Source organism: Raphanus sativus, chromosome 9, assembly GCF_000801105.2.
Source record: "Raphanus sativus cultivar WK10039 chromosome 9, ASM80110v3, whole genome shotgun sequence".
NCBI lineage: Eukaryota > Viridiplantae > Streptophyta > Magnoliopsida > Brassicales > Brassicaceae > Raphanus > Raphanus sativus.
The window spans coordinates 32095518-32118069 of record NC_079519.1 but is presented as its reverse complement, the minus strand read 5'-3'; the positions used below and the strand labels follow the sequence as shown (position 1 = coordinate 32118069).

Below are 22552 nucleotides of genomic sequence, written 5' to 3'. Positions count from 1 at the left end.
TAGGGTTTTCTTAGTTGTACAATAGTGTTTCTGAACAGTATGCTACCTTTTGAAAAGATAAATACTTCAATTTTCTAATGTATTGGTTGATAGAGTAGAATTGCTTAAGTGACTTAAGTGCTCTTAGTAGTATGTTTTGTTCCATACAAATATGTGGCGGTCGTTTAGTTACCTGTTGAGCTGTTCTTGTTTAAAAGCTCGTCGGGCATCAAAGTTCACACACACGTGCACGGTGCACACATATGCTAATAGCATCTTCCGTTAACGTCCAAAACACAGAAGACCTAAAATTGTGATTCTTTTTACCATAAGACGCGACCCCACCGCATTAAGGCATCTACTTCAATTTGTGTTTGTTTGTTCTCGTAACAATCTTATCAAAAATCTAAAAGGTGGTCAGCTCTGCTTTTCTTTTCCTTCTTCTAAATATTTATCTATAAATACCTTCTTACACCTTCTCCATTCTTCACACACATCTAATACAAAAGAATACTCGGCTGTTAAAAATCTCGTAAATCTTAAGTTGTTAAGTTTTGTTGGCATTTTCGGAGAAGTACCATGGATTATAGATCATCTATAGAATCATCAGAAACCCTAAGGTAACCATTTTTCATCCTACGCGTATTATAACTTTTTATCAAGCGTTTTAATAAAAATATTCAAAAGGAAGAATCATGGATTGGCATGCAATATCATACCCCAAATTTTATATGTGATAAACTGACGAAAACTATAAAAACAAATGGGTAAATATATTTATATATGTACACGTGCAGGAACAAGTGCGCAGCTTGTTATAGGCAATTCAACAAAATGGAACACTTAGTGGAGCACATGAAGATCTCTTATCACTCCGGCCACGAGCCTACTTGTGGCGTTTGCAAGAAACATTGCCGATCTTTTGAGTCCCTCCGGGAACATCTCATAGGTATATATATATATATATATATGCAACTAACTCGTTTTTTTATATACACTATGCATTAGTATTTTATCTTTAATTTTGTGATGTCAATAGGACCATTGCCAAAACAAGAATGCAAGAACATTTTTAGCCTTCGCGGATGCAGATTCTGCATGATGATCCTCGAAAGCCCGAACGCTCGTAGGATCCATCAAGAGAGATGTCAATTTTCGAGCGTCAATTCTGTAATCTTCTTAGTTCTTCTCTCAGAATACTTCACTTATCATATTTGCGTACTTTAACTTGTAAAGAATCAACCGCATGAAAAATATGTTCTTACATACATATCCTATTATTTCTTCCATTCAGGGATTGACGACTCGTATGGCGGCCTTAGGCCTAAGAGATAAGGCCATGATCGACTACACGTCCTCGCTGTCTCCAAAAGTGGTTGCACTCTCTTGCAAGATGGTAGGAGGTGGAAGCGACGGGTCGTTGGATCTATGCGCAAGGGTCTGCATAACTGATGAGAATGACAACGTTGTGTTCCACACGTACGTGAAACCGTCAATGGTCGTGACGAACTATAGGTACGGGACTACCGGGATACGCCCGGAGAATCTAAGGGACGCAATGCCCTTGAAACATGCACAAAGAAAGATTCAAGAGTTTCTCTGTAATGGAGAACCCATGTGGAAGATTCGTCCAAGAGGTGGGAGAGGGAGGATTCTCGTGGGACATGGGCTCGATCACGATCTTGACCGCCTTCAACTTGAATATCCTTCTTCCATGATGAGGTAACATTTCTGTAAAGAAAAGGATAAGGAGGATACATACATAACACTATATTTCTTTCAATATAAGCTATAGTTTATGTCGTGGAATTTCTATATCATTTTATGTATATTGGTGTATGTAGGGATACTGCAAAATACCCTCCTTTGATGAAAACAAGCAAGCTGAGCAATTCTCTCAAGTACTTAACCCAAGCCTATCTCGGGTAATATATCCAGTTTTATTTTTAATATTTTTGTAATAGTACTTTCGAGTCTAGCCTATTAATTTGGAAAGTGAATATAGATGCATGCATACGTTACGTATATTTGATACATATGTGGAGCAAGTATTATCAAATATCATATTAGATGCTATGGGTATTGATGCTTTGTATGGGCTTTAACCTTAAAGTTATAAGGAAGAGAAGGGTTCAAACCGTGAAAGATTTACATGTTAAAATTTACTCATTTCGATATGTACACACATATGCATATATTTACCATAAAGATTGTGTGACTAAACTATCCAACAAAAAACGAAACACTTTACATGGCTAGAGGTTTTTATTTTACACTAGATGCTTATCAGCGTTTACATTTTCTTCCAATCGAATTCACCGACCTGTTTATTTTATTTTATTTTTTGTCAACCGCAAATTATTCAAATAGTACAACACAGTTTTTGTATTTTAAATACTAGGGATGGGTGTGTATGGCTCATATCATATGTTGCATATAATATATGTTCGTGTCTACGCACTTCATAAGTAATCTAGAACACTTGAGATCAATTAGATCCATTATCTGATGTTCAAGATTATTTACTAAATTTTGGTAAAAGAAAAGATTATGTACTAATGAAGGTTACTGGTGCGCTTATAGGTATGATATTCATGTTGGTATACAAGACCCATACGAAGATTGTGTAGCGACGATGAGGCTGTACACAAGAATGAGATATCAGAAACACAAGATTGAAGCTTATCCTCAAGCTGCCGATGCACAGAACCGTAGCAATCAAGTGGCTTGGCGGCAGAACGAGGTCGAGAGGATGTCTCCTGATGAAATGCTCTCCATCTCTCGCTCCGACTACTATTGCTGGTGCTTGGACTCCCTCGCTTGATTTCTAAAACTATGGGGCTAAAATGAGAAATCTCTCACAATTACTACACAAACTCTTTTCGAGATTTTAATCTACTAGCGTGACGTTGAATAAGCATTATTTATGATTTCTAATAGTATCTAAAATTTATATTATGTCGTGTTTGATGCGGATATTGTTATTGTACTTGTAATCATGAATTGCTATTAATTATTAATTACTTAAAAACTTAATTACTAATCACTTGTTAGCTTTTTGTCTATAAATACACAGACGTATAAATATAAATACATATACATATAAGATGGTAACAATATATTTTTGTCTATAAAATTTATATAATTGCAAAAATATAACTAACTAATATTTCAAAACTTTTCAAGAATTATTATATTATTCAGTGTTACATTTAATCAGATTTACATTAATGACGATATATGGATTACCATATTCCAAAAAACTTATTAAAAATATAAATAAACATTAAATGTAAATATGAATATCACAATTAACTTCAAACTATTTCATATGTTCTAGTAAGTCATATTTTTTTTTCTAATGAAAATAAAAGTAGTAATTACGAGGGGCGAACCAAGTAGAATACTGTGGGTGCATGAGCACCACTAATTTTCAGTTTTTTGATCATTTTGTAAAGTAAAATTAAAATAAAAAAACATATTAGAACTACCCTCATTCATCCATTTTATAAGCTTTGTGCACCCAATTAAATCTTCATCTAAATTCGCCACTGGTGAGATGACAAATAAACAAATTTCAAAAATCACCTTTTAAATAATACTTATGATTACAATTGTTGTTGTTGTCTACTATAATGAAAATAGTAGGTAACCAAAAAAAAAAAAATCATAATCTTGTAGTCAATTATGCTTCCAAAACCGAGAAACACATCAATGTCTCTTGATTAGTAATAAAAATATGGATTAATCTTAAAGAGCCTAGTTTATTAATCTCTCTATTTACGGGAAGGAATTCTCTCTCTAAACTCATTCGCTCTGTCTTCTCACTAGATTTCTGCCGCGATTAAAAGCTTCCGGCCGGCGGTTTGGCTCCCACAGCCACCGCCGGTCCGACTCTCCTTAGTTTTTTCTATTTTCTTTCTTATGCATGTGTGTATCGGTGGGGATGGATCAATTGGCTCCCCTTTTTTTCTATTTTTCACGGTTCTGGAATGAGAAGGCTCTCTTAGCTCACTCATCGCCGGCTTGTGTTTCCGGCCTCGCGTCTCTCAATAGATGGTGGACTGGCGTCTTGACTCTGGGGCTGCGCCGTTTTCCTTGCGGTGGTGGTCGCCGGCTTGCGTCTCCGTAGAAGTGCTCGCACTGTAAGAAAATTTCTACTTGTGGGTGGTGGTGGTCAGGCTTGGAGGAACTCTTGAGTCCTTTAATCGATGGACGCTCTCCGAAGCTCCGGCGTGTGTGTCGAAGAAGCTGAATCCCAATACTTCTGATATTTGGTGTCGGAAGTGGTGTTTGGCGTTCGTGGGAAGTTTCCCGGTGATCTTTTCCGGGGGTCATATTATCTGGTCTAAGAACAGTGACGACTTTCATTCGGAGTAAAGTTGGTGGCTATGTTCCGGTGGAGAGACGGCCGATGCTCCTGACGGCGTCGTTCCAGTCATCGGAGTTGATGAATCTTCAACCACCGCCACGCGTCTCTTCCTAAGGTTGGTGTCAACACGTGGAGCGGTGGGCGGTGGGGTGAATTGGGTCAATTTTTATTTGGGCCTGGAAACGGTTGGTCTGTTGTTTTGGGCCTGTTTTTGTTTTGCTGTGGTGTTTGGGTTCGGGTCTTGTGGACTGAGTCTGTCTGTACTAATCTTTGGCCTTTTGGCTTGTTAATATTATTATAAGACGGCAAAAAAAAAAATCTCTCTATTTTTTAGTGTGAGTTGTTTTAGATAAAAACATCAATATTAAAAATTTGTTAGTTTATAAAAATAGCATTTAATGTATAAATTCAACTAACCATAAAAATATGTATTATTTTATTGATTATATAATATTTAATAAGTACAAAATGTGCATTGAAATGTGGAAACGATTTGTATTGTGAAATAATTTTTTTTCTAAAATTACTTATATCTAGAAATAGAGTAGTTCCTAATTTTAATCTAAGTGGAAGGCAGGGAGGAGAAGTACAGGGACAAAAAGACAGATAAGCTAAATGTGCGGTGGACTTTACACACAACATTGTCAGTCACGAGTCTTTCTTATTCTAATAGCACCAAACCCTATGTTTGTTCTTTTCTTCTTCCCTTTTTGTTTGATCACATTTTATTTGGATTCTCAAAATTCATAGGTCTCTATCTCTATTGACCATACCCTTGTAATGACCCATAATCTCATCTCTTCCAATTCTCGTGATATATAACTTTCTACTCTATTATTATTACGTGCAAACCGGGGCAATATTATACATTTACCATGTGTAAATGATATGAAATGGTTGCAGTCCAAGGATATTATTAGAATGATCAAGACTATATTATATCAATTTGTATTGGATACAATCACACACACTTAACAACTATAATATTCAACTAGATGATAACCCGCGCCTTGCGCGGGATAAGGTTTTTTAAAATATGTTATATCTAAATAGTTTAAATAATACATATTTTGTTAACAATAACTTTTTTTTACATTTGATTAGGGATGGCATGCGCATACCATTTGGTTCGGTTAGGTCCGGTTTGGATTTTTGTATATTTATTTGAATCTTTTCATGTTCGGTTTGGATTTAGGTTCAGATAACCAATTTATTTATTTTTTTTTCTAAATTAAATTTCATATATACCTGAAATTTTTCAAAATCTAAAAATAAAAATAATATGTAACATATAAATTTGAATAATATATACCAAAATACTTAAACTTAACATAAAAATTGGTTTAGTTTAAATATTTGGATAAAAATGAACATATATTTTCAGTATTTTTGCTATTTTTACGTTTAGCTATTTTAAATATATAATTTTATTATTTTTATATATTTCTAATTAGTTTGGAAAATTTTAAAAAATCTTATGTATTTTGTATATTTCTTTTAGATATTAAATTTTAAAATAATTAATATATTTAAATATATGATTTGGTTCTAATATACTCGGATACCCGAAATATTTCGGTCTGTTCTGTTCCGGTTCTTTAGATATCAAAATTTTAAACATGTTCGGATATCTAACCAATTTGATTAAAGTTTTGTACTACTTTTTGGATTGGATTTGATTAATTTTTTTTGTCCAACCATATATTTTTTATTGTAACCAAATTTTAAACGAAATGGATGATGGTTCATACTGATTTTGGGTATGCAATAATTTTAAACCAGAAAATTGTCTACTATGTGTACGACATATTTAGTTAATCATTAAAATTATTCAAGGTCCACTAAAAGAACGATTGGCTGAAATAAAAAAATATTACTATTGATCACAAAATTTTCAATGTGAGACTTTTACCATCTTTAGTAATTTATAGTCGTTTAAAAAATTTTGAAATATGATATATAAGAAAAAATCTAATTTTTTTATTTTATGCTTAATATGGTTGTTTAATTTTTTTAACAAATAAAATTAAATGAAAAGTATAGAGGATAAAAAAATGTTATCAAATTTTTATTATTCATAATCATTATTTGTGATATATATGTCAATCATATTAGGTAATTCCGTAGCTTTTATTTAAAGTAATAATAGAGAATATTCTTTTGTTACATTACTAATTAATTTAATAGTTATTTAATAAAAACTATAATATATGTGCATATAGACCAGCCTATTTCTCTAATAATTATGAGAATAATTTTCATGATGATATGTGGCTACCAAACAATGTTGCAATGCTCCAAGATTAATATATAAAAGATTCGGCAAGACAATATTCGCTCTTTAAATGTTTAAAACGGTATTTCCTTGCATGTTAATTTTGCAGCCCAAGCAATATATATTTTGAGTAATCTGTAATATTCCTTGCATGGTAATAAAGAAACGTGATCTTCAATTACATTTTGTTAGTTCTTTGGACAAAGCTCATTAAATGGAATACACGTCAATGGGCCTTATTAATAAAAAGGGTTGTCGCACTTAAATATATGAGATTCTATACATACATAGTTAACTATTAATTAAAACTAAACTAATGTTTATTTATGTCATCCTTGTTATTTTTCTAGGTGTGTTGGTCCACTTAAAAAAACTCTTGAGAAGAGCTGTGGTGACGACACGTAAGCACTAATCCTATAAGTCACAACTTAAAAATGTTTCACAAATAATATATAGGAGATTGACCCGTTGTAAACACCAAATTAGTTTTCAGCCTACAGATCATAATTTAAAGAGTGTGTTCCACTAAATGTTAAATGGTTGTGATTTTAAAATTTAAATGATATAGAATGATTCTGATTATATCATTTTTTAAGTGTTTAAAACAACTACCACCTAGACCTTGTAACTTGCTATTAGTTATTTTTCATTTAACTATTAACACGTGAAGACACATATATTGGGAGAAAACCAAATAAACCGGACATGTTTGGTTAGACTGGTGTAGAACATGTGGTCCATTCGGCCTTAGGAGGACCATATGCATAACTCGATCTAGTTGTTGTCTTCTTGTAGCTAACTTCAGATTCTTACACCCACAAACACTTCGAGTTTCTTCCCATTGGCACAAAACTCAACTCATCTCTTTCTCTCCATCTTCAAAAATGTCATAACTCTCTTCTCTCCCTCCCTCCCTCTCTCACCCCTCAACATATATTTGTAATGGGTGATCACAAAAGAAAAGCCATCTCAGTTACTCTGTTACTCGCTCTGACAATGATATCACTCATCAATGGTGATATTAACTCAATCCAATTAAACGACGACGTTCTGGGTCTCATAGTCTTCAAATCAGACCTCCACGACCCATCTTCACACCTTGCGTCTTGGAACGAAGACGATGTCTCTCCTTGCTCATGGAGCTACGTCAAATGCAACCCCAAGACCTCTAGAGTCACCGAGCTCTCCCTCTCCGGTTTAGGACTAACCGGAAAAATCGGTCGCGGGATCCAAAAGCTTCAGCATTTACAAACACTCTCGCTCTCCAACAACAACTTCACCGGAACCATCACGTCTCTCTCGAACAACAACAATCTCCATAAGCTTGATCTTAGCCACAACAATCTCTCCGGTACAATCCCATCTTCTCTCCGGTCAACTAGATACCTCGACTTAACCGGAAACTCCTTCTCCGGTACACTCTCCGATGGTCTCTTCACCAACTGCTCATCTCTCACGTATCTCTCTCTGTCTCAAAACCACCTCGAAGGTGAACTCCCGAGTACTCTGTTCCGATGCTCTGTTTTGAACAGTCTCAACCTCTCAAGCAACCGTTTCTCCGGAAACCCTAGTTTCGAATCAGGGCTCTGGAAGCTAGAAAGGCTAAGAACGTTGGATCTCTCGTTCAACGCTCTCTCTGGAGCATTACCTTTGGGGATACACTCTCTGCATAGCTTGAAAGTGTTGCAGCTACAAGGGAACCAGTTCTCAGGATCACTGCCTTCAGACATTGGACTCTGTCCTCATTTAAACAGAGTTGACTTGAGTTTCAACCGTTTCTCAGGCGAGCTTCCGACGACTCTTCAGAGGCTGAAGTCTTTAAACCATTTAGGTTTGTCCAACAACTTGCTTTCCGGTGGCTTCCCGGTTTGGATAGGTGACATAACCAGTTTATTACACTTGGATTTCTCCAAAAATGAGTTAACCGGAGTCCTTCCTTCTTCAGTTGGTAACTTGAGGTCGCTAAAGGATCTAATCTTGTCTGAGAACAAACTCTCCGGCGAGATTCCTGAATCTTTGGAGTCCTGTAAAGAGCTCGTGAGTGTTCAGCTCAAAGGCAATGGCTTTGTTGGTAGCATTCCTGGTGGTTTATTCAATCTTGGTTTGCAAGAAATGGATTTTTCAGGCAACGGTTTAACCGGTTCGATCCCAAGAGGCTCAAACAGGCTCTTTGAGTCACTTGTAACGCTTGATCTTTCGTGCAATAGTCTCTCTGGTAACATACCTGGTGAAGTAGGGTTATTCAGCAACTTGAGACACCTAAACTTGTCATGGAACAATTTTAACACTAGAGTTCCTCCAGAAATTGAGTTCCTACGTAATTTAACAGTCTTGGATCTCCGGAACAACTCATTGATTGGTTCGGTTCCAGCTGATATATGTGAATCTCAGAGTCTAGAGATTCTTCAGTTGGATGGTAACTCACTAACCGGTTCTATACCGGAAGGAATTGGAAACTGCTCTTCTCTTGAATCGTTGTAAGTCTCTTATCCCTTGTAACCATTTTGTTTTCTTATTTGCAAATGTTTTCTTATATATTTGTTTTTGTAGGAGTTTGTCTCATAACAATCTCACCGGTCTAATTCCGAAGTCACTTTCAAAGTTACAAGACCTAAAGATACTAAAGCTAGAAGCCAATAAGCTTAGTGGTGAAATACCAAAAGAGCTTGGGGGATTGCACAATCTGTTATTGGTTAACATATCGTTTAACCGGCTAATCGGAAGGTTACCTAACGGAGATGTGTTCCAGAGGTTAGACCAGAGTGCTCTTCAAGGAAACTTAGGCATTTGTTCGCCGTTGTTGAAGGGACCTTGCAAGATGAATGTTTCAAAGCCCATTGTCATCGATCCTAACTCCTATGGCAACAGGAACAACAATGAGGGAAGGCATGGAAACCTATCAAGCAATGGCTCCAGCAAGTACCACAATGGAATGTTCCTCAGTGTTTCAGTTGTGGTAGCTATATCAGCAGCTATACTCATCTTCTTAGGAGTCATAATCGTAACGCTGCTTAATGCATCGGTGAGAAGAAAACTTGTGTTTGTAGACAACGCTTTGGAGAGCATTTTTTCAGGGTCTTCGAGATCGGGGAGAAGCTTAGTGGCCGGGAAACTTATTATGCTAAACTCAAGGACGTCGCTGCGTTCATCGTCTTCCTCTCAAGAGTTTGCTAGAAACCCTGAGTCTCATCTCAATAAAGCTTCAAGAATAGGTGAAGGAGTGTTTGGAACAGTCTACAAGGCACCGTTAGGAGAACAGGGGAGTAACGTGGCAGTCAAGAAACTCGTCCCATCCCCGGTTATCGAAAACCTAGAAGATTTTGATCGAGAAGTCCGGATCTTAGCGAAGGCGAAGCACCCTAATCTAGGCTTGATCAAAGGGTATTACTGGACACCGGATATGCAGCTTCTGGTATCGGAATACTTCCCTAATGGAAACTTGCAGTCCAAGTTACACGAAAGAGAACCCTCGACGCCACCTCTTTCTTGGGAGGCAAGGTTCAGAATCATCCTCGGTACAGCCAAAGGACTTGCTTATCTCCACCACACATTCCGTCCAACAACCGTCCACTTCAACCTGAAACCGACCAACATCCTCCTCGACGAAAAATACAACCCTAAAGTCTCTGACTTTGGACTATCCCGTCTCATAACACAAGACGGGAACACGATGAACAACAACAGGTTTAAGAATGCTTTAGGTTACGTGGCTCCCGAACTAGAGTGTCAGAACTTGAGGGTCAACGAGAAATGCGACGTTTACGGGTTTGGGGTTCTGATACTTGAACTCGTGACTGGTCGGAGACCCGTGGAGTACGGTGAAGACAGCTTTGTGATACTTAGCGACCAAGTTAAGGTTATGTTGGAACAAGGGAATGTGTTGGAGTGTATTGATCCTGCCATGGAGGAAGAATACTCTGAGGATGAGGTTCTGCCTGTTGTGAAACTTGCTCTTGTATGTACTTCTCAGATACCTTCAAATCGGCCTACAATGGCGGAGATTGTTCAGATCTTGCAGGTCATTACTTCTCCTGTTCCTCACAGGATGCTGGATAGTTTCTAAACAACCGTGTGTTAATTTAACTTGTCATTATATTTTTTTCATTTTCTTTGTTTTTGACCTTTTGTAGAGGTTGCTTTCTTTCACGATGCTACGTTTCATCATCATAATACCTACCATAGAACATTGCTGTCATTAATAAACTTTTTCCTGAAAATAATACATGTTTTTGTTAGATAGCAAAATGTATGATTAGCAAATTAAAATTCTCATCTATTGGCTAGAAAGCCTAGAATGGGGAGATAAAAGAAAGTAGACGCAATAATGTGCATTTAAGTTTATGAAAGGTTGTTTTCTACTGCCCCTTTTGTTTTCGACATCGTTTTCCATTATCCATAAATAAATAGGGTTGTATTCGTAAATTACTTGTGGGGCAAAAAGTCCTATCACTAATTGTTATTATACGCCGTAGTTTTCTATCAAGTTGATTCACACAAACACACACACAAACACAAGCGTATACTACTGTATTGTTTTCTTTTTGATTTTGTTATTTTCCTATGTTACTGACGTAAAAGTCTTTACCCAAATGTTACTTCTTGTATATTATCATTGTTATTTGGTCAGAATATTTGGATTATCATTGTAATATTTTTTTCCCAGTGGCGTAAATGTGAAATCCATTATTCAACTAAAAAATACTTTACAAAACATTTTACATAAAATCTCCAAAATTAAATCAACAAACTCCTGAAGACTAATTATTATTATGTCTATAGTTATTCTTTTCGTTTTTTCCTTGTATTTCAGCTCCTTTTTTTTCCTTTTTGAATGAATTCCAATTATCATTTAGAACACTATTTTTGATATACTAGATTGACTTTTAATAAGCTAATTAAGTAGGTTTTATTTTATGGCGTGTGGATGCACGCATCTATTATAGACCATCGGCCTAAACCATATGTTTTGGTGTTCAATTATAACAGACAACTAGATCTTGATCCGCGCTATGGAAGCGCAGAATATTTTACGATGAAAAATTTCACTAATAACTTAACAAATATTTTGTTAACTTTTAAAGAGTGTGTATTTAAAATATTTTTGTATTTAAATCAGTGTTTTTAAATTCAACTCGATTGTGATTATACCGGTTAATCCGGAGATCTAACAATTCAATTTAGTTTTTTAAAATATTCATATTAAAAAGTCATTAAAACCCGAGACTAATCGATTGAACTGATGGATGACCGATATGTAATCTAATTTGATTGAAATTGTAATATTTTCATAATTTGTAATCTTATAATCCAAATTTTAAAGTTCATTATTTTGTAATTTATGAAATTATGACGAATCTACAAAATTTTAAAGAGAAAATGATGGATATAAAATAACTAAGATTAATTATTGTATTGTTTGGAAACATTGATAGTAGTATATAAAATATATTGTTTGGAAACATTGATAGTAGTATAAAGAAATAAGTATATTGTTTGGAAACATGGATAGTAGTATAAAGAAAGAAACATTAGGGATTTAATGTAGGTTTAACTATAAAGTATAAAGGTGTATTTAATTTAAAAATTTATAAAATAAATGTTAGATCCAACATAATGTTTCTGTTTTAATAAGATAGATTCGCTAGGACTGGACTGTTTTTCGTGATATAATGATACAAGATGATATAATGTTATGCTGGCTTAAAACACTTTACCACAAGGTCCACATCGATAAGGGATATCCATATACCGTTACTTTCGTTATAAATCATGATAATGGTTACGTATCTAGCTAATCTACATTTTCTTAATGATATTTGTAACTCACCTGTCACTATTCTATCATCTACAACTATTTTTTTCTGCTTAACAATTCATACCATTTCGTGTCGTATTGGAGAACAAATATATTATTAAGGTATAAGATTTAAGATGTACTATTATGGTTGAGCAAAAAAAAAAAGATGTACTAACATGTAAAACTGAAATAAGGTACTTGTCTGCTAATAATATTATAAGACTAGTAGTTCTAAAATAAAAGAAAGATGAGAAATGTTTAGAAAATTCTGAAATAATGAATCCACAGGCTAGTAATAATTTATATATACTGAAGTTTGAAATTCATCCATACATTACATTATACATAAAAGATAAACATCTCAATCTTATCATACATACTCAACACACTATACATTTTTTTTATATAAGAAAATGAACTTAATCTATGGACAGATATACAATTTTAAATTAGTGGGCTAAATATTTGGACAAAAATAAAAAGTACAGAAAATACATGTGACATGGTATTTTTTCTGATTTACTATCTTTCACAAGTGTGCGTACACAATACACATCTGCTGAAAATCTAGCTTTCTCCCACTCACACACACTATTGGTATTTTTCTTCTTGTCTTTCCCCCAAAAACAGAACAACTCTGTTTCTCATCTTTACATCTTCACTTCGTTTAAGAAAAAAAAAACCACTTCTTCGAATCTCCACATCTACAAAAGTAACAGAGAGCGGAGAGAGAGAGAGAATAGAGATGGCGCGAAAATACTTTGAGAGAGAAGTGTTGCCGGTAATGGCCCTGGTGATAATGGAATGTGCCAACGTTGGTTTAAACACTCTGTTCAAGGCAGCGACTTTGCAAGGCATGAGCTTCCATGTCTTCATCGTTTACTCTTACGGTCTCGCTGCTCTTCTTCTCCTTCCTTCCATATTCTTTTCCTCCAGGTTAGGGATCATGTCTTTCTCCCTTAGAAATTTGAGCTAAAGTGTTCTTCTTGAAATAAAGAGTGATGGGTTCTTGTTAATTTGACAGATCAAGAACTCTCCCACCAATGAATTTCTCAATTCTCTACAAAATCGTGGTTCTAGGGTTAATTGGGTAAAAGTTTCATCTCTAATTTTCTCAACTTTAACGCAAAAAAATTCATGTATGATTTCGAACTTTAGTCCTGATCAGGTAAGATCCAAAAATAAACAAGAAAATATTTGCATCATGTTCTTGAAAACTCTCAGATTTTTCTTACCCAATCTTGAAGACACTTGGCTTAAAGTTGATTCCAAAAGCTGCAATTCGGCAAAAATCTAACCCTACACTTCTTGTCTTTTTTATTCTTTTTGTGAATTATTTTCATTTTTGGAGGGTTTTTTCATGATGGAATCAATTATTTAGTTATATAGATAAATTAAATTTAATCGTCTTAAATACTTAAATAGATGCTGTTCAAATATATTGATCCATTTAATTGCCGAAAACAAAACCCATCGTTTTCCTGTAGAAGTCTAAAGACCATTTATTTTGTTGTCTTTTTCTAATAAATGGTTTTTGTACTATTTTGGTAGGGTTTGCTTCCATCTTCGTAATAATCGAAATCTGTATTATTTTTTTAATATGAATTAGTTAATAAACATCGTGTTAAATAATATAGATGCTGCTCAAACATAATGGGGTACACAGGAATTAATTATAGCTCTCCAACACTTGCTTCTGCGATCAGCAACCTCACTCCTGCGTTTACCTTCTTGCTCGCCATCCTTTTCAGGTTGTTTATCCTCTTTTATATTAGAATAAAACTTAGCTTCACCCCCTAAGGTGAACCTCTACATTCACCCACCAATAGGAATTAGTTAATTGAGATTTGATATCTCTTAAAAAAGGAAACCAAGTAATAAAAATTTAATGAAATAAAATTATGTTTTTAGATAAATAAAAAAGAGTAGCAATTATAAAAAAAATTATTTTAGTATTGATAAATCCGTCCAAAAATACTGAACCCTATACCCTAAATTCTAAATACTAAACCCTAAACCCTTGGGGAAAGTCTGAACCCTTGGGCAAATCTTATACCCTAAATCGTTAATTTTAAACCCTAAACCCTACCGTTAATCATAAACCATAATATTAAACCCTAAATTCTAAACACGAAACCCTAAACCCTAAACTCTTTGACAAATATTAAATCATAAACTCTTAATCCTAAACCATGACCATTTTGGAATTTAGGATTTAGGGTTTAGTATTAGGGGTTATGATTTATGGTTTAGGGATTAAGATTTAGTTTATGATTTAAGGTTTGGTTTAAATTTAAGGGTTCAGTGTATAGGATTTGCCCAAGGATTCAGGCTTTTTCCAAGGGTTTAGGGTTTAGTATTTAGAATTTAAGGTTTAGGGTTTAGAATTTAGGGTTTAGGGTTTAGTATTTTTTGATGGATTTATCAATTCTAAAAAGAATATATTTCTTTGATAATTGCTACTATTTTTATTTATCTGTAAACATAATTTTATTTTATTAAAATTCTTATTACTTAGTTTCCTTCTTTAAAAGATATCAAATCTTAATTAACTAATTCCTATTGGTGGGTGAATGTAGAGGTTCACCTTAGGGGGTGAAGGTAAGTTTGGTTCTTTATATTATTCCTTCTACACTATCAATTTCCTAAAATACCATCGGCCCATCATGCATATTTGGGCCTATATGAATTCTTTAGAGTTTGGTTGCAGGATGGAGAGTGTATCGTTCAAAAGAACAAGTAGTGTGGCTAAAATGTTAGGAACCGTAGTTTCCATCGGAGGAGCTTTCATAGTGACTCTTTACAATGGTCCTGTGGTGATCGCTATGTCACCACCGTCCGTTTCTTTGAGATCACAGTCCACAAACCATAACTGGGTCATTGGTGCTGCGTTCCTTTCCGTCGAGTATTTCATGGTTCCTTTGTGGTACATTGTCCAGGTCTCGACTTTAATCAACTCTATTTGCATATATAATGTATGGTTTTGTTTATACATCTTATGATCGTAATTTGTTTTGTAGACTCAAATCATGAGAGAGTATCCATCAGAGTTCACAGTTGTTTGTTACTATAGCTTAGGCGTGAGCTTTTGGACCGGGCTTGCCACATTGTTCACTGAAGGGAATGACTTGAATGCATGGAAGATAAAACCAAATATAGCTTTGGTGTCAATCGTTTGCTCGGTGAGAACATATAACTAGCATATTAATGTGTTTTTAGTACAAGACACTTGTGTAATTAGTGATCAACAAGGATTTTTTTTTGTTCTTGATTATATATTAATGTTTAGGGAGTTTTTGGATCTTGTATAAACAATACAATCCATACGTGGGCGTTGAGGATCAAGGGGCCTTTATTTGTTGCAATGTTCAAGCCTCTGTCGATTGCGATTGCGGTTGCAATGGGTGTGATCTTCCTCCATGATTCTCTCTACATTGGCAGGTAAGTAAAACTCGACAGTAGAAAATATTGTACATCATATCCAAATATAGTATAGTAGTTTTCCAAGATTGGTCTAGCAAAAGGTTCAAGTGTCAATATTTCATTTTTATCTCTACTTTACTCACTCTTTTGCTTCCATTTTCGTTCTTGAATGTTGTTGATCTCTGCAGCTTGATCGGGGCAACGGTAATAACGACAGGGTTTTACACTGTTATGTGGGGCAAAGCTAAGGAAGTGGCTATGGTCGAAGGTGACAATAAGGCTAACAACGAGGATGCCACCAACGAAGATGACCTTGATTCTCCATCAGCTTCACAGAAGGCTCCTCTATTGGAAAGTTACAAGAACGATGAGCATGTCTAAGTATCATCTACTAGTCACGGTAGCTCTCTCTCTCTCTATATATGTGTATGTAAAAGTTTCATATGTGAATGTCTTTTTAATTTTATTTGAAGAGGCAAATGTGATCTTTAATTCTAGGAATCAAGTCTTAATATATCATCAAAATTTCTGAATGTTATACAAAAACTGATTAATTTACGTACTCATCAGTTGAGAATTAATCATCTTCCCCTTTTCCTTTGATTTTCTCAGCTTTATTTAACTGTTTGGAGTCTTGATTGTCATTTTAGCTTTGACTGTTGAATCAAATCCATGTCTTGAGGAACAGTTTAGGAATTTGATATTCATCTATGATTCTCAGTTAAATGTGTACACAAAATGGTTGTCCTTGGTGTGTAACTGATGGAATAGTACATAAGCTGTGTACTTTAAAATGGTTGCTGAAAATTGATCCGTACTATTTATATCAGTTAAATGAAACTTCTGTGTTGTATTCAGTATTGTATAATCTCTATATACTTACTCATTAGAAAAGGTAAAATAATGTTTTTACTTTTGTCTGTTTATCCTCAAGTGGTTTAGCTTGACTGTCTGCTGCACGTTTCTCCGGGACTTGGAATGAGCAGGTGAAATAATAGTCCTCATGACCGTCACTATATCTTACTTTCATTTCTCACATGCGAGTAAACAAGCTTTTACCCTTAGTCCGGGATAATATGAGTCATATTTGGCAAGTTACAGTAGATGCAACCAAGTTTCTCATCTCCTCTATGTATAAATATTGGCCTGAAGAACCAATGAGCAGCCGAGACAATAGCAGTGTCTGTATTTGGCAGACCCTTACACCAGCCTTCATCCATCTTAGCAATATCTAAATCAAACAATCCAGTTCCCGTCTTGTTAATGTCTATCATCACCCGTTCCACCCCAAGAAACTGAGTTCAAATCCTGTTTATGCCTTCTCTTTAAGAGTTTCTTCCTACACAAGCAAAAGCTACTATTCTTTTTTTTTTTTTGTCACTGAAGCTACTATTCTTTAAAAACAAACTTTCTTGTAAACAAAACTTCTATGGGCCTAAAGCATGAAATCTAATGCTCAAACTGGATCCAGTGGACGCATCTTTATTTGTTTAGGCCTACAAAGCATTTGATTGATTCCGATCCAGCCCGTGTCTTGCTATATTATTTTTCATTTTTAACATCGGAAAGAGCTTCCATTTATGGAAACTAGTTATACAATATACGGTATACCTGGAGTACATATGTACTACAAGGGTGTAAATGGTGTCGTGGAGAATTCAACTCAAAAAGGTTAAAAACTTTAGAAAAAAAAAAGATAAAACTTGTGGAAAAAGACAAAACTTGCCAACTGCGTGGGATCAGGGATTGATATTGTGAATTTGATTCAACTGACAAGTCTAACATGGCCTTAACGGAATGAGCCGAATAAGACGCTGAACCGAAGGTTGAATATTGTATATACTATTTAACTAAATCGCCAAAACCGAAAACCCCAGTATGGGTCATACAGAATTTTGATAATTATATATTTTGTAGCTATTTTAATATTTGGTATGGGATATATTTTTAAGTAAATTAAATGAAAATTTAAACACGGTACATTGGTGATTCATGTTCTAAGTTTGAAACTCGGTCGTCTCTTACAACTCTCCTTATTTAACATTTTACCAAAAAAAAAAAACTCGGTGGCTTTTAGAAAGGAAGAAGATTATATACAACTTGTTCGTCTTGCTTTCAAAAAAAAAAAACTTGTTCGTCTCGATGAGAGAGCAGATGATATGGAACTTCAATAATTTGTAAGTACAATTCATCTGACAATAATGATATAAAAGTAAATATACATTTATGATTCTTTTGGTTATAATACAACAACAGAGTTTTATTATTATTAAATAATTGAATCATCGTATAACCAAAACTACATAAATAACGTATAACTATTAAAAATAATAAAATAAGTAACTATTTCAAAATTGTGAAAACAATATTGTCCTTCGATATTTCAAAACCTTGTATCGCAAGAGTACTAGTAGCATCACTTTTTTCTCTCTTTTTTGTGTGTTTCGTTATACTGTACGGCGAATAGATTGGTATTCCTGCTCATTCTTGGAGTAAGGACCCCTTAACGGACGTTTTAAAGGTTTTGTAATCTATTTGAACTATTCAGCTATTGATTTCAATTCAGTAATTTAACCGAGACAAAAAAAAATTTGAGAGGTTTATCCATTCTATAATTATTCCGATAGTACAAATCATTCTATACCAATAATAAAAGAACAAACAGACATAACTTTTTATGTGTATCATCTATTGTAAACAACACATATTGGTTCGTTTTTGTGATTGAATATTCAACATTTATACCCTTTGGACCAAATAAGAGATCCTGTATTTTGATTAGGACGTGGTTACATTAATGCGACAATCATATTTGGAACAATATAACCACTTCAACTTGTAAATTATAGTTGCAATAACGAAAGGTCTGTCGGTTCGCAAATTTTACTTTTGTGGTGTAAGTTAATCCAAGAAACTTATTGGATTTCATAACAGAAGTTTGAACAAACATAACAAAAATTAAAATTGTCTTTGCTAGTAGACGACCGTTGATACTAACCTTCTTTGATCTAGCAAGATTTTTCGGAATCAAATAAGATCATTGACTAAGTAAGTGATTATATTGCAAATCTAACCATAATGCAGTTTCCACTATTATGATACGTATGGTAGTAGCTAGATTATGAGAACCCGGTAGATTTTATGATGAAATCCCATGTTCAATTATCAGAATCAAAGAAAGCAAAAAAAAAAATCTTAATTAAATGATTCGAAATATAGATTTAATATATTTACACTTTATTATACAATCATGGCCAGAGAGGCCATACCACATGTTATAGTACAATTGCACATGTTACAATGCCAATGGAAATTCACAAAAACTTAAAACATTAGCTTAAGAGTTGAAGACATGTCCCATGTTCACTTTGGCTTATCTCTTCAATATCTCCTTGATTTTGCATTTGCTTGGTTGCTAGGACACACTCACATACAGCCACATGAATTGCCAATGACCCATATGTTTCTTTAGAATCCAAAACTAGTAGTAATAATACCACACATTGTTCTTTTACATGTACTAGTCGTTTCTATTTTTGCTGGTTTTTATTTTCTACTATTTGAATCATGACAAATAATGAAACAGGAGATGGTGTTAACGCCCACAAAACATACACGTACGAGTTTATATACCATATATAAGAGGCTATTTTAACGACCATAGAAAGTGATTTGAATGTACTTATAAAAAATGTTAAATATGCTACGCAAACGATTAACCTTTTTAACTGAACCATTCACCAATTTATTTGGATATTAGTAATTTACTTCAACTCTTGATAAATACTAAAAGGGGCATTTGGCTCTACGGTACATGATCTTGGTCCTTGGATCCCACTGTGAAATAATTTTGAACATTTACTTAAAAAGTAAATAACTGAAACTACCGATCGTCCAAGAAATCGAGATCTGGTGATGGCCGAGGTTCTAGGCATAGAGATCATAGAGACTTTCCATATATATACTGTATTGTTTTTTATTGAACACAATATTTTTTTTTGGTCAAAGATTTTTGAACACAATATATACTGTATGTTTTGGGGGGGGGATAGAGAAAATACTGTAATTTGACTTCTAAGCAGTTAAAATATTGCTTGATTGATGAAATTGACCAATCAAAACATATTTTTATGATGGAATATAAGAATTCAATAATTTAAAACACAGAACCCCACCGATTGCATCTGAAAAATCTTAGAAGCATCGATCAGTAATTGCTTTATTACATTATTGAACAAACTTGACTATAATAAGAAATTTAATTACCAAAATGAATATATGATTGAGAATAGAAGCTATAAAACTATACTTCACTTCAGTCGGGCTGCAGAGGAGAGAGCAGTCTACTTACGACATATATTAGCATTACAGTATAACATAACACATACAATTTTTAAAAATAGTTTGTTGGCCACGAAATTAAGAAATTAAGAAATTTAGACCTAATAAATGCTAAGTGGAAGGAATCCCAATCAGCAAGAAAACTCATAATTGTTGAAAAATGAGATTCTCCAGTAATGCCTAGTAGTATTAGTTTAGTCCAGTAGGCAATGATAATATTATAAATGTTGCCAAATAAAATTTTGCAATATAATCAAAATAATATAACTCTGAATGTGAAGTATAATTATTTACCAGCTTTTTTTTTTGAAACACTTACTATTTACCAGCTATAATGCGCGTTTTAGGCCAACTGCTAATTGAATCTGGTCAATATATAACTACCACATAAGCATGTCATAAGAGACTAATATTAAGTGAATATAAACACGTGAGTTTTATAACTTGTGTAGCTGTTTTGCAAGTTTAATAGTAGTATATATATTCCATCCAAAGTCAAACTCGTTAAATTCAATATTTATCCACCGTTTATTTCAGTATTTTAATCATTAGAGCACTATTATCGGGCTATCTTAGAAAAGTCCTTAGCCATTATTTGGCCAAAAATAAATCAAAAAAGTCCAATTAAGCTAAGGACGTCCTTAGCTTAGATACATTTTTTCTCGTCCTTACGAGCCACGTGGCATCTTCTTCTCTCCCCTCCCCATCTCTCTCGACGAAAATTGATCAATTTTCTTCTCTTCACATCTCTCTATGTTGCTTTCCTTGGCTACTCCTCTGTTCTTGATCGATCCTTGGCTACTCCTCTGTTCTTGACCGGTCTCGGAACATGGCAGTCTGATCCTAGTCTTGTCGGAAACGCTGTCGAAGCCGCCGCTAAGGTTAGTCGTCTATCACCGATCACTGACCGTTAAAGTTATAGTCTTTATGGGCTAAACTCTGATTCTCTCTTACTATGCAGATCGGCTATCGCCACATTGATTGTGCTCAAATCTATGGCAACGAAAAGGAGGTAGAGCATTAATATGTTTTGAAGCTGTTGAAGGTGACCATTTAAATTTCAATACTTTCTTCGAGCTTCTTGATTTCCATTGAGTTTAAACCGCAAAAAGTTACGACTTTGGTTATGATTTGTGCTGTGTATATCACAATGGGCTGTCTTGTTTGATCAATACACGGACTATGTTCTTGTCATTAATCAAAATTAGTTGTCTTTTTTGCCACTGACAAAATGAGTAAGGTTTGAAGTTAGTTATGTTTGTTTGAACTTGCAGATGTCATGACTAAGGAGAATATTGCTGAGCCAATGAAGGATATCAGAAGAGCTCTCCTTGAAGCATATGTGAGTTTTGTTTGTTCTGTTTTTTTTTTCTCAGCGTTTTTGCAGTATAAAGGTAATTTTACTCGCTTGGACGTTGTGTAAACAGGTGAGCCTTCCTGTTGTTAGAAAGTTTGTTCAATCTGTAAGTGACCAAGCCGTTGGAATGGGTGTCATTCGAGGATTCAAACCAGATCAGCAGTTGGTCAAGGTAACTCGCAATGAACCAGGTTCTTAATCTTACCCAGGATCTGTGATCATTTGTAACTTCTTCAATACAAATTTTCAGATTGTACATGATGAGCTAGTGAAGGTGATGGGTGGAGAAGTATCTGAGATACAGTTTGTAAAGTCAGGTCCTACAGTTATATTGCTTGCTGAACTCCAAGGAGTTGGGAAGACAACAGTTTGCGCTAAACTCGCTTATAACCTAAAGAAGCAGGTATGCTTTTTTGAAGATCTTGAAGGGATTGTTACTCTCTGTCATTTATTATAACTGGATCATTTTGCATAGGGAAAATCTTGTATGCTTATTGCTGGAGATGTGTACAGACCTGCTGCCATTGATCAACTCGTCATCTTAGGTGAAAAGGTATTGTAAATTGGACTTTTGAATCATCATGTGATGATATTCTATTCCGTTCAAAAAATATTTGTCCGATGATCTCTTTCTGTCACAGATTGGTGTGCCGATGTATACAGCAGGAACTGAAGTAAAACCTGCAGATATAGCTAAGCAAGGTCTAAAAGAAGCTAAAATAAATAATGTCAATGTAGTTATCATGGATACTACAGGAAGGCTTCAGGTAATCTTGTTATCACAAATCTGTTTGCAGCTTTTAGTCATGGCATTGCATCTCTGTGACAGGTAGACAAAGGGATGATGGATGAGTTAAAAGACGTGAAGAGATTTTTGAACCCCACTGAAACGTTGCTAGTTGTTGATGCCATGACTGGACAAGAAGCTGCATGTAACCTTTGTGCATGTAGACATTTACTAAGAGACAATACAAGTTTCTACCAATAATCTTCAAAAATCAAAAAGTC

The 22552-nt window shown here is 34.5% G+C and overlaps 4 protein-coding genes across 5 annotated transcripts; all 4 read left to right on the top strand.

The window, feature by feature from the left end:
- The first annotated feature begins 492 nt into the window (after nt 1-492).
- LOC108826475 (uncharacterized) lies at nt 493-2949 on the top strand. Its single transcript, XM_018599854.2, has 6 exons — nt 493-599; nt 777-928; nt 1019-1149; nt 1274-1701; nt 1824-1904; nt 2563-2949. Exons 1-6 carry the CDS (start codon nt 559-561, stop codon nt 2801-2803), a joined length of 1074 nt encoding a protein of 357 aa, XP_018455356.1. The 5' UTR covers nt 493-558; the 3' UTR covers nt 2804-2949.
- A 4476-nt stretch (nt 2950-7425) lies between these two features.
- LOC108827953 (probably inactive leucine-rich repeat receptor-like protein kinase At3g28040) lies at nt 7426-10863 on the top strand. Its single transcript, XM_018601482.2, has 2 exons — nt 7426-9103; nt 9177-10863. Exons 1-2 carry the CDS (start codon nt 7569-7571, stop codon nt 10687-10689), a joined length of 3048 nt encoding a protein of 1015 aa, XP_018456984.2. The 5' UTR covers nt 7426-7568; the 3' UTR covers nt 10690-10863.
- Nucleotides 10864-12937: 2074 nt separating this feature from the next.
- Nucleotides 12938-17212, top strand: LOC108835595 (WAT1-related protein At3g28050). Of its 2 annotated transcripts, none has more exons than XM_056995222.1 (8): nt 12938-13359; nt 13448-13513; nt 14061-14174; nt 15134-15362; nt 15444-15605; nt 15713-15864; nt 16035-16246; nt 16789-17212. In XM_056995222.1, the coding sequence occupies exons 1-7, from the start codon at nt 13169-13171 to the stop codon at nt 16225-16227; spliced, it is 1107 nt and encodes a 368-aa protein (XP_056851202.1). In that variant the 5' UTR covers nt 12938-13168; the 3' UTR covers nt 16228-16246; nt 16789-17212. The 2 variants fall into 2 exon arrangements, with proteins under 2 accessions (XP_056851202.1, XP_056851201.1); XM_056995221.1 differs by having other exon boundaries at nt 16781-17212.
- Nucleotides 17213-20874: 3662 nt separating this feature from the next.
- On the top strand, nt 20875-22552 carry LOC130499481 (signal recognition particle subunit SRP54, chloroplastic-like). The gene is made up of 8 exons (XM_056993593.1): nt 20875-21068; nt 21149-21232; nt 21462-21529; nt 21615-21716; nt 21795-21947; nt 22020-22097; nt 22186-22311; nt 22374-22552. Exons 3-8 carry the CDS (start codon nt 21467-21469, stop codon nt 22530-22532), a joined length of 681 nt encoding a protein of 226 aa, XP_056849573.1. The 5' UTR covers nt 20875-21068; nt 21149-21232; nt 21462-21466; the 3' UTR covers nt 22533-22552.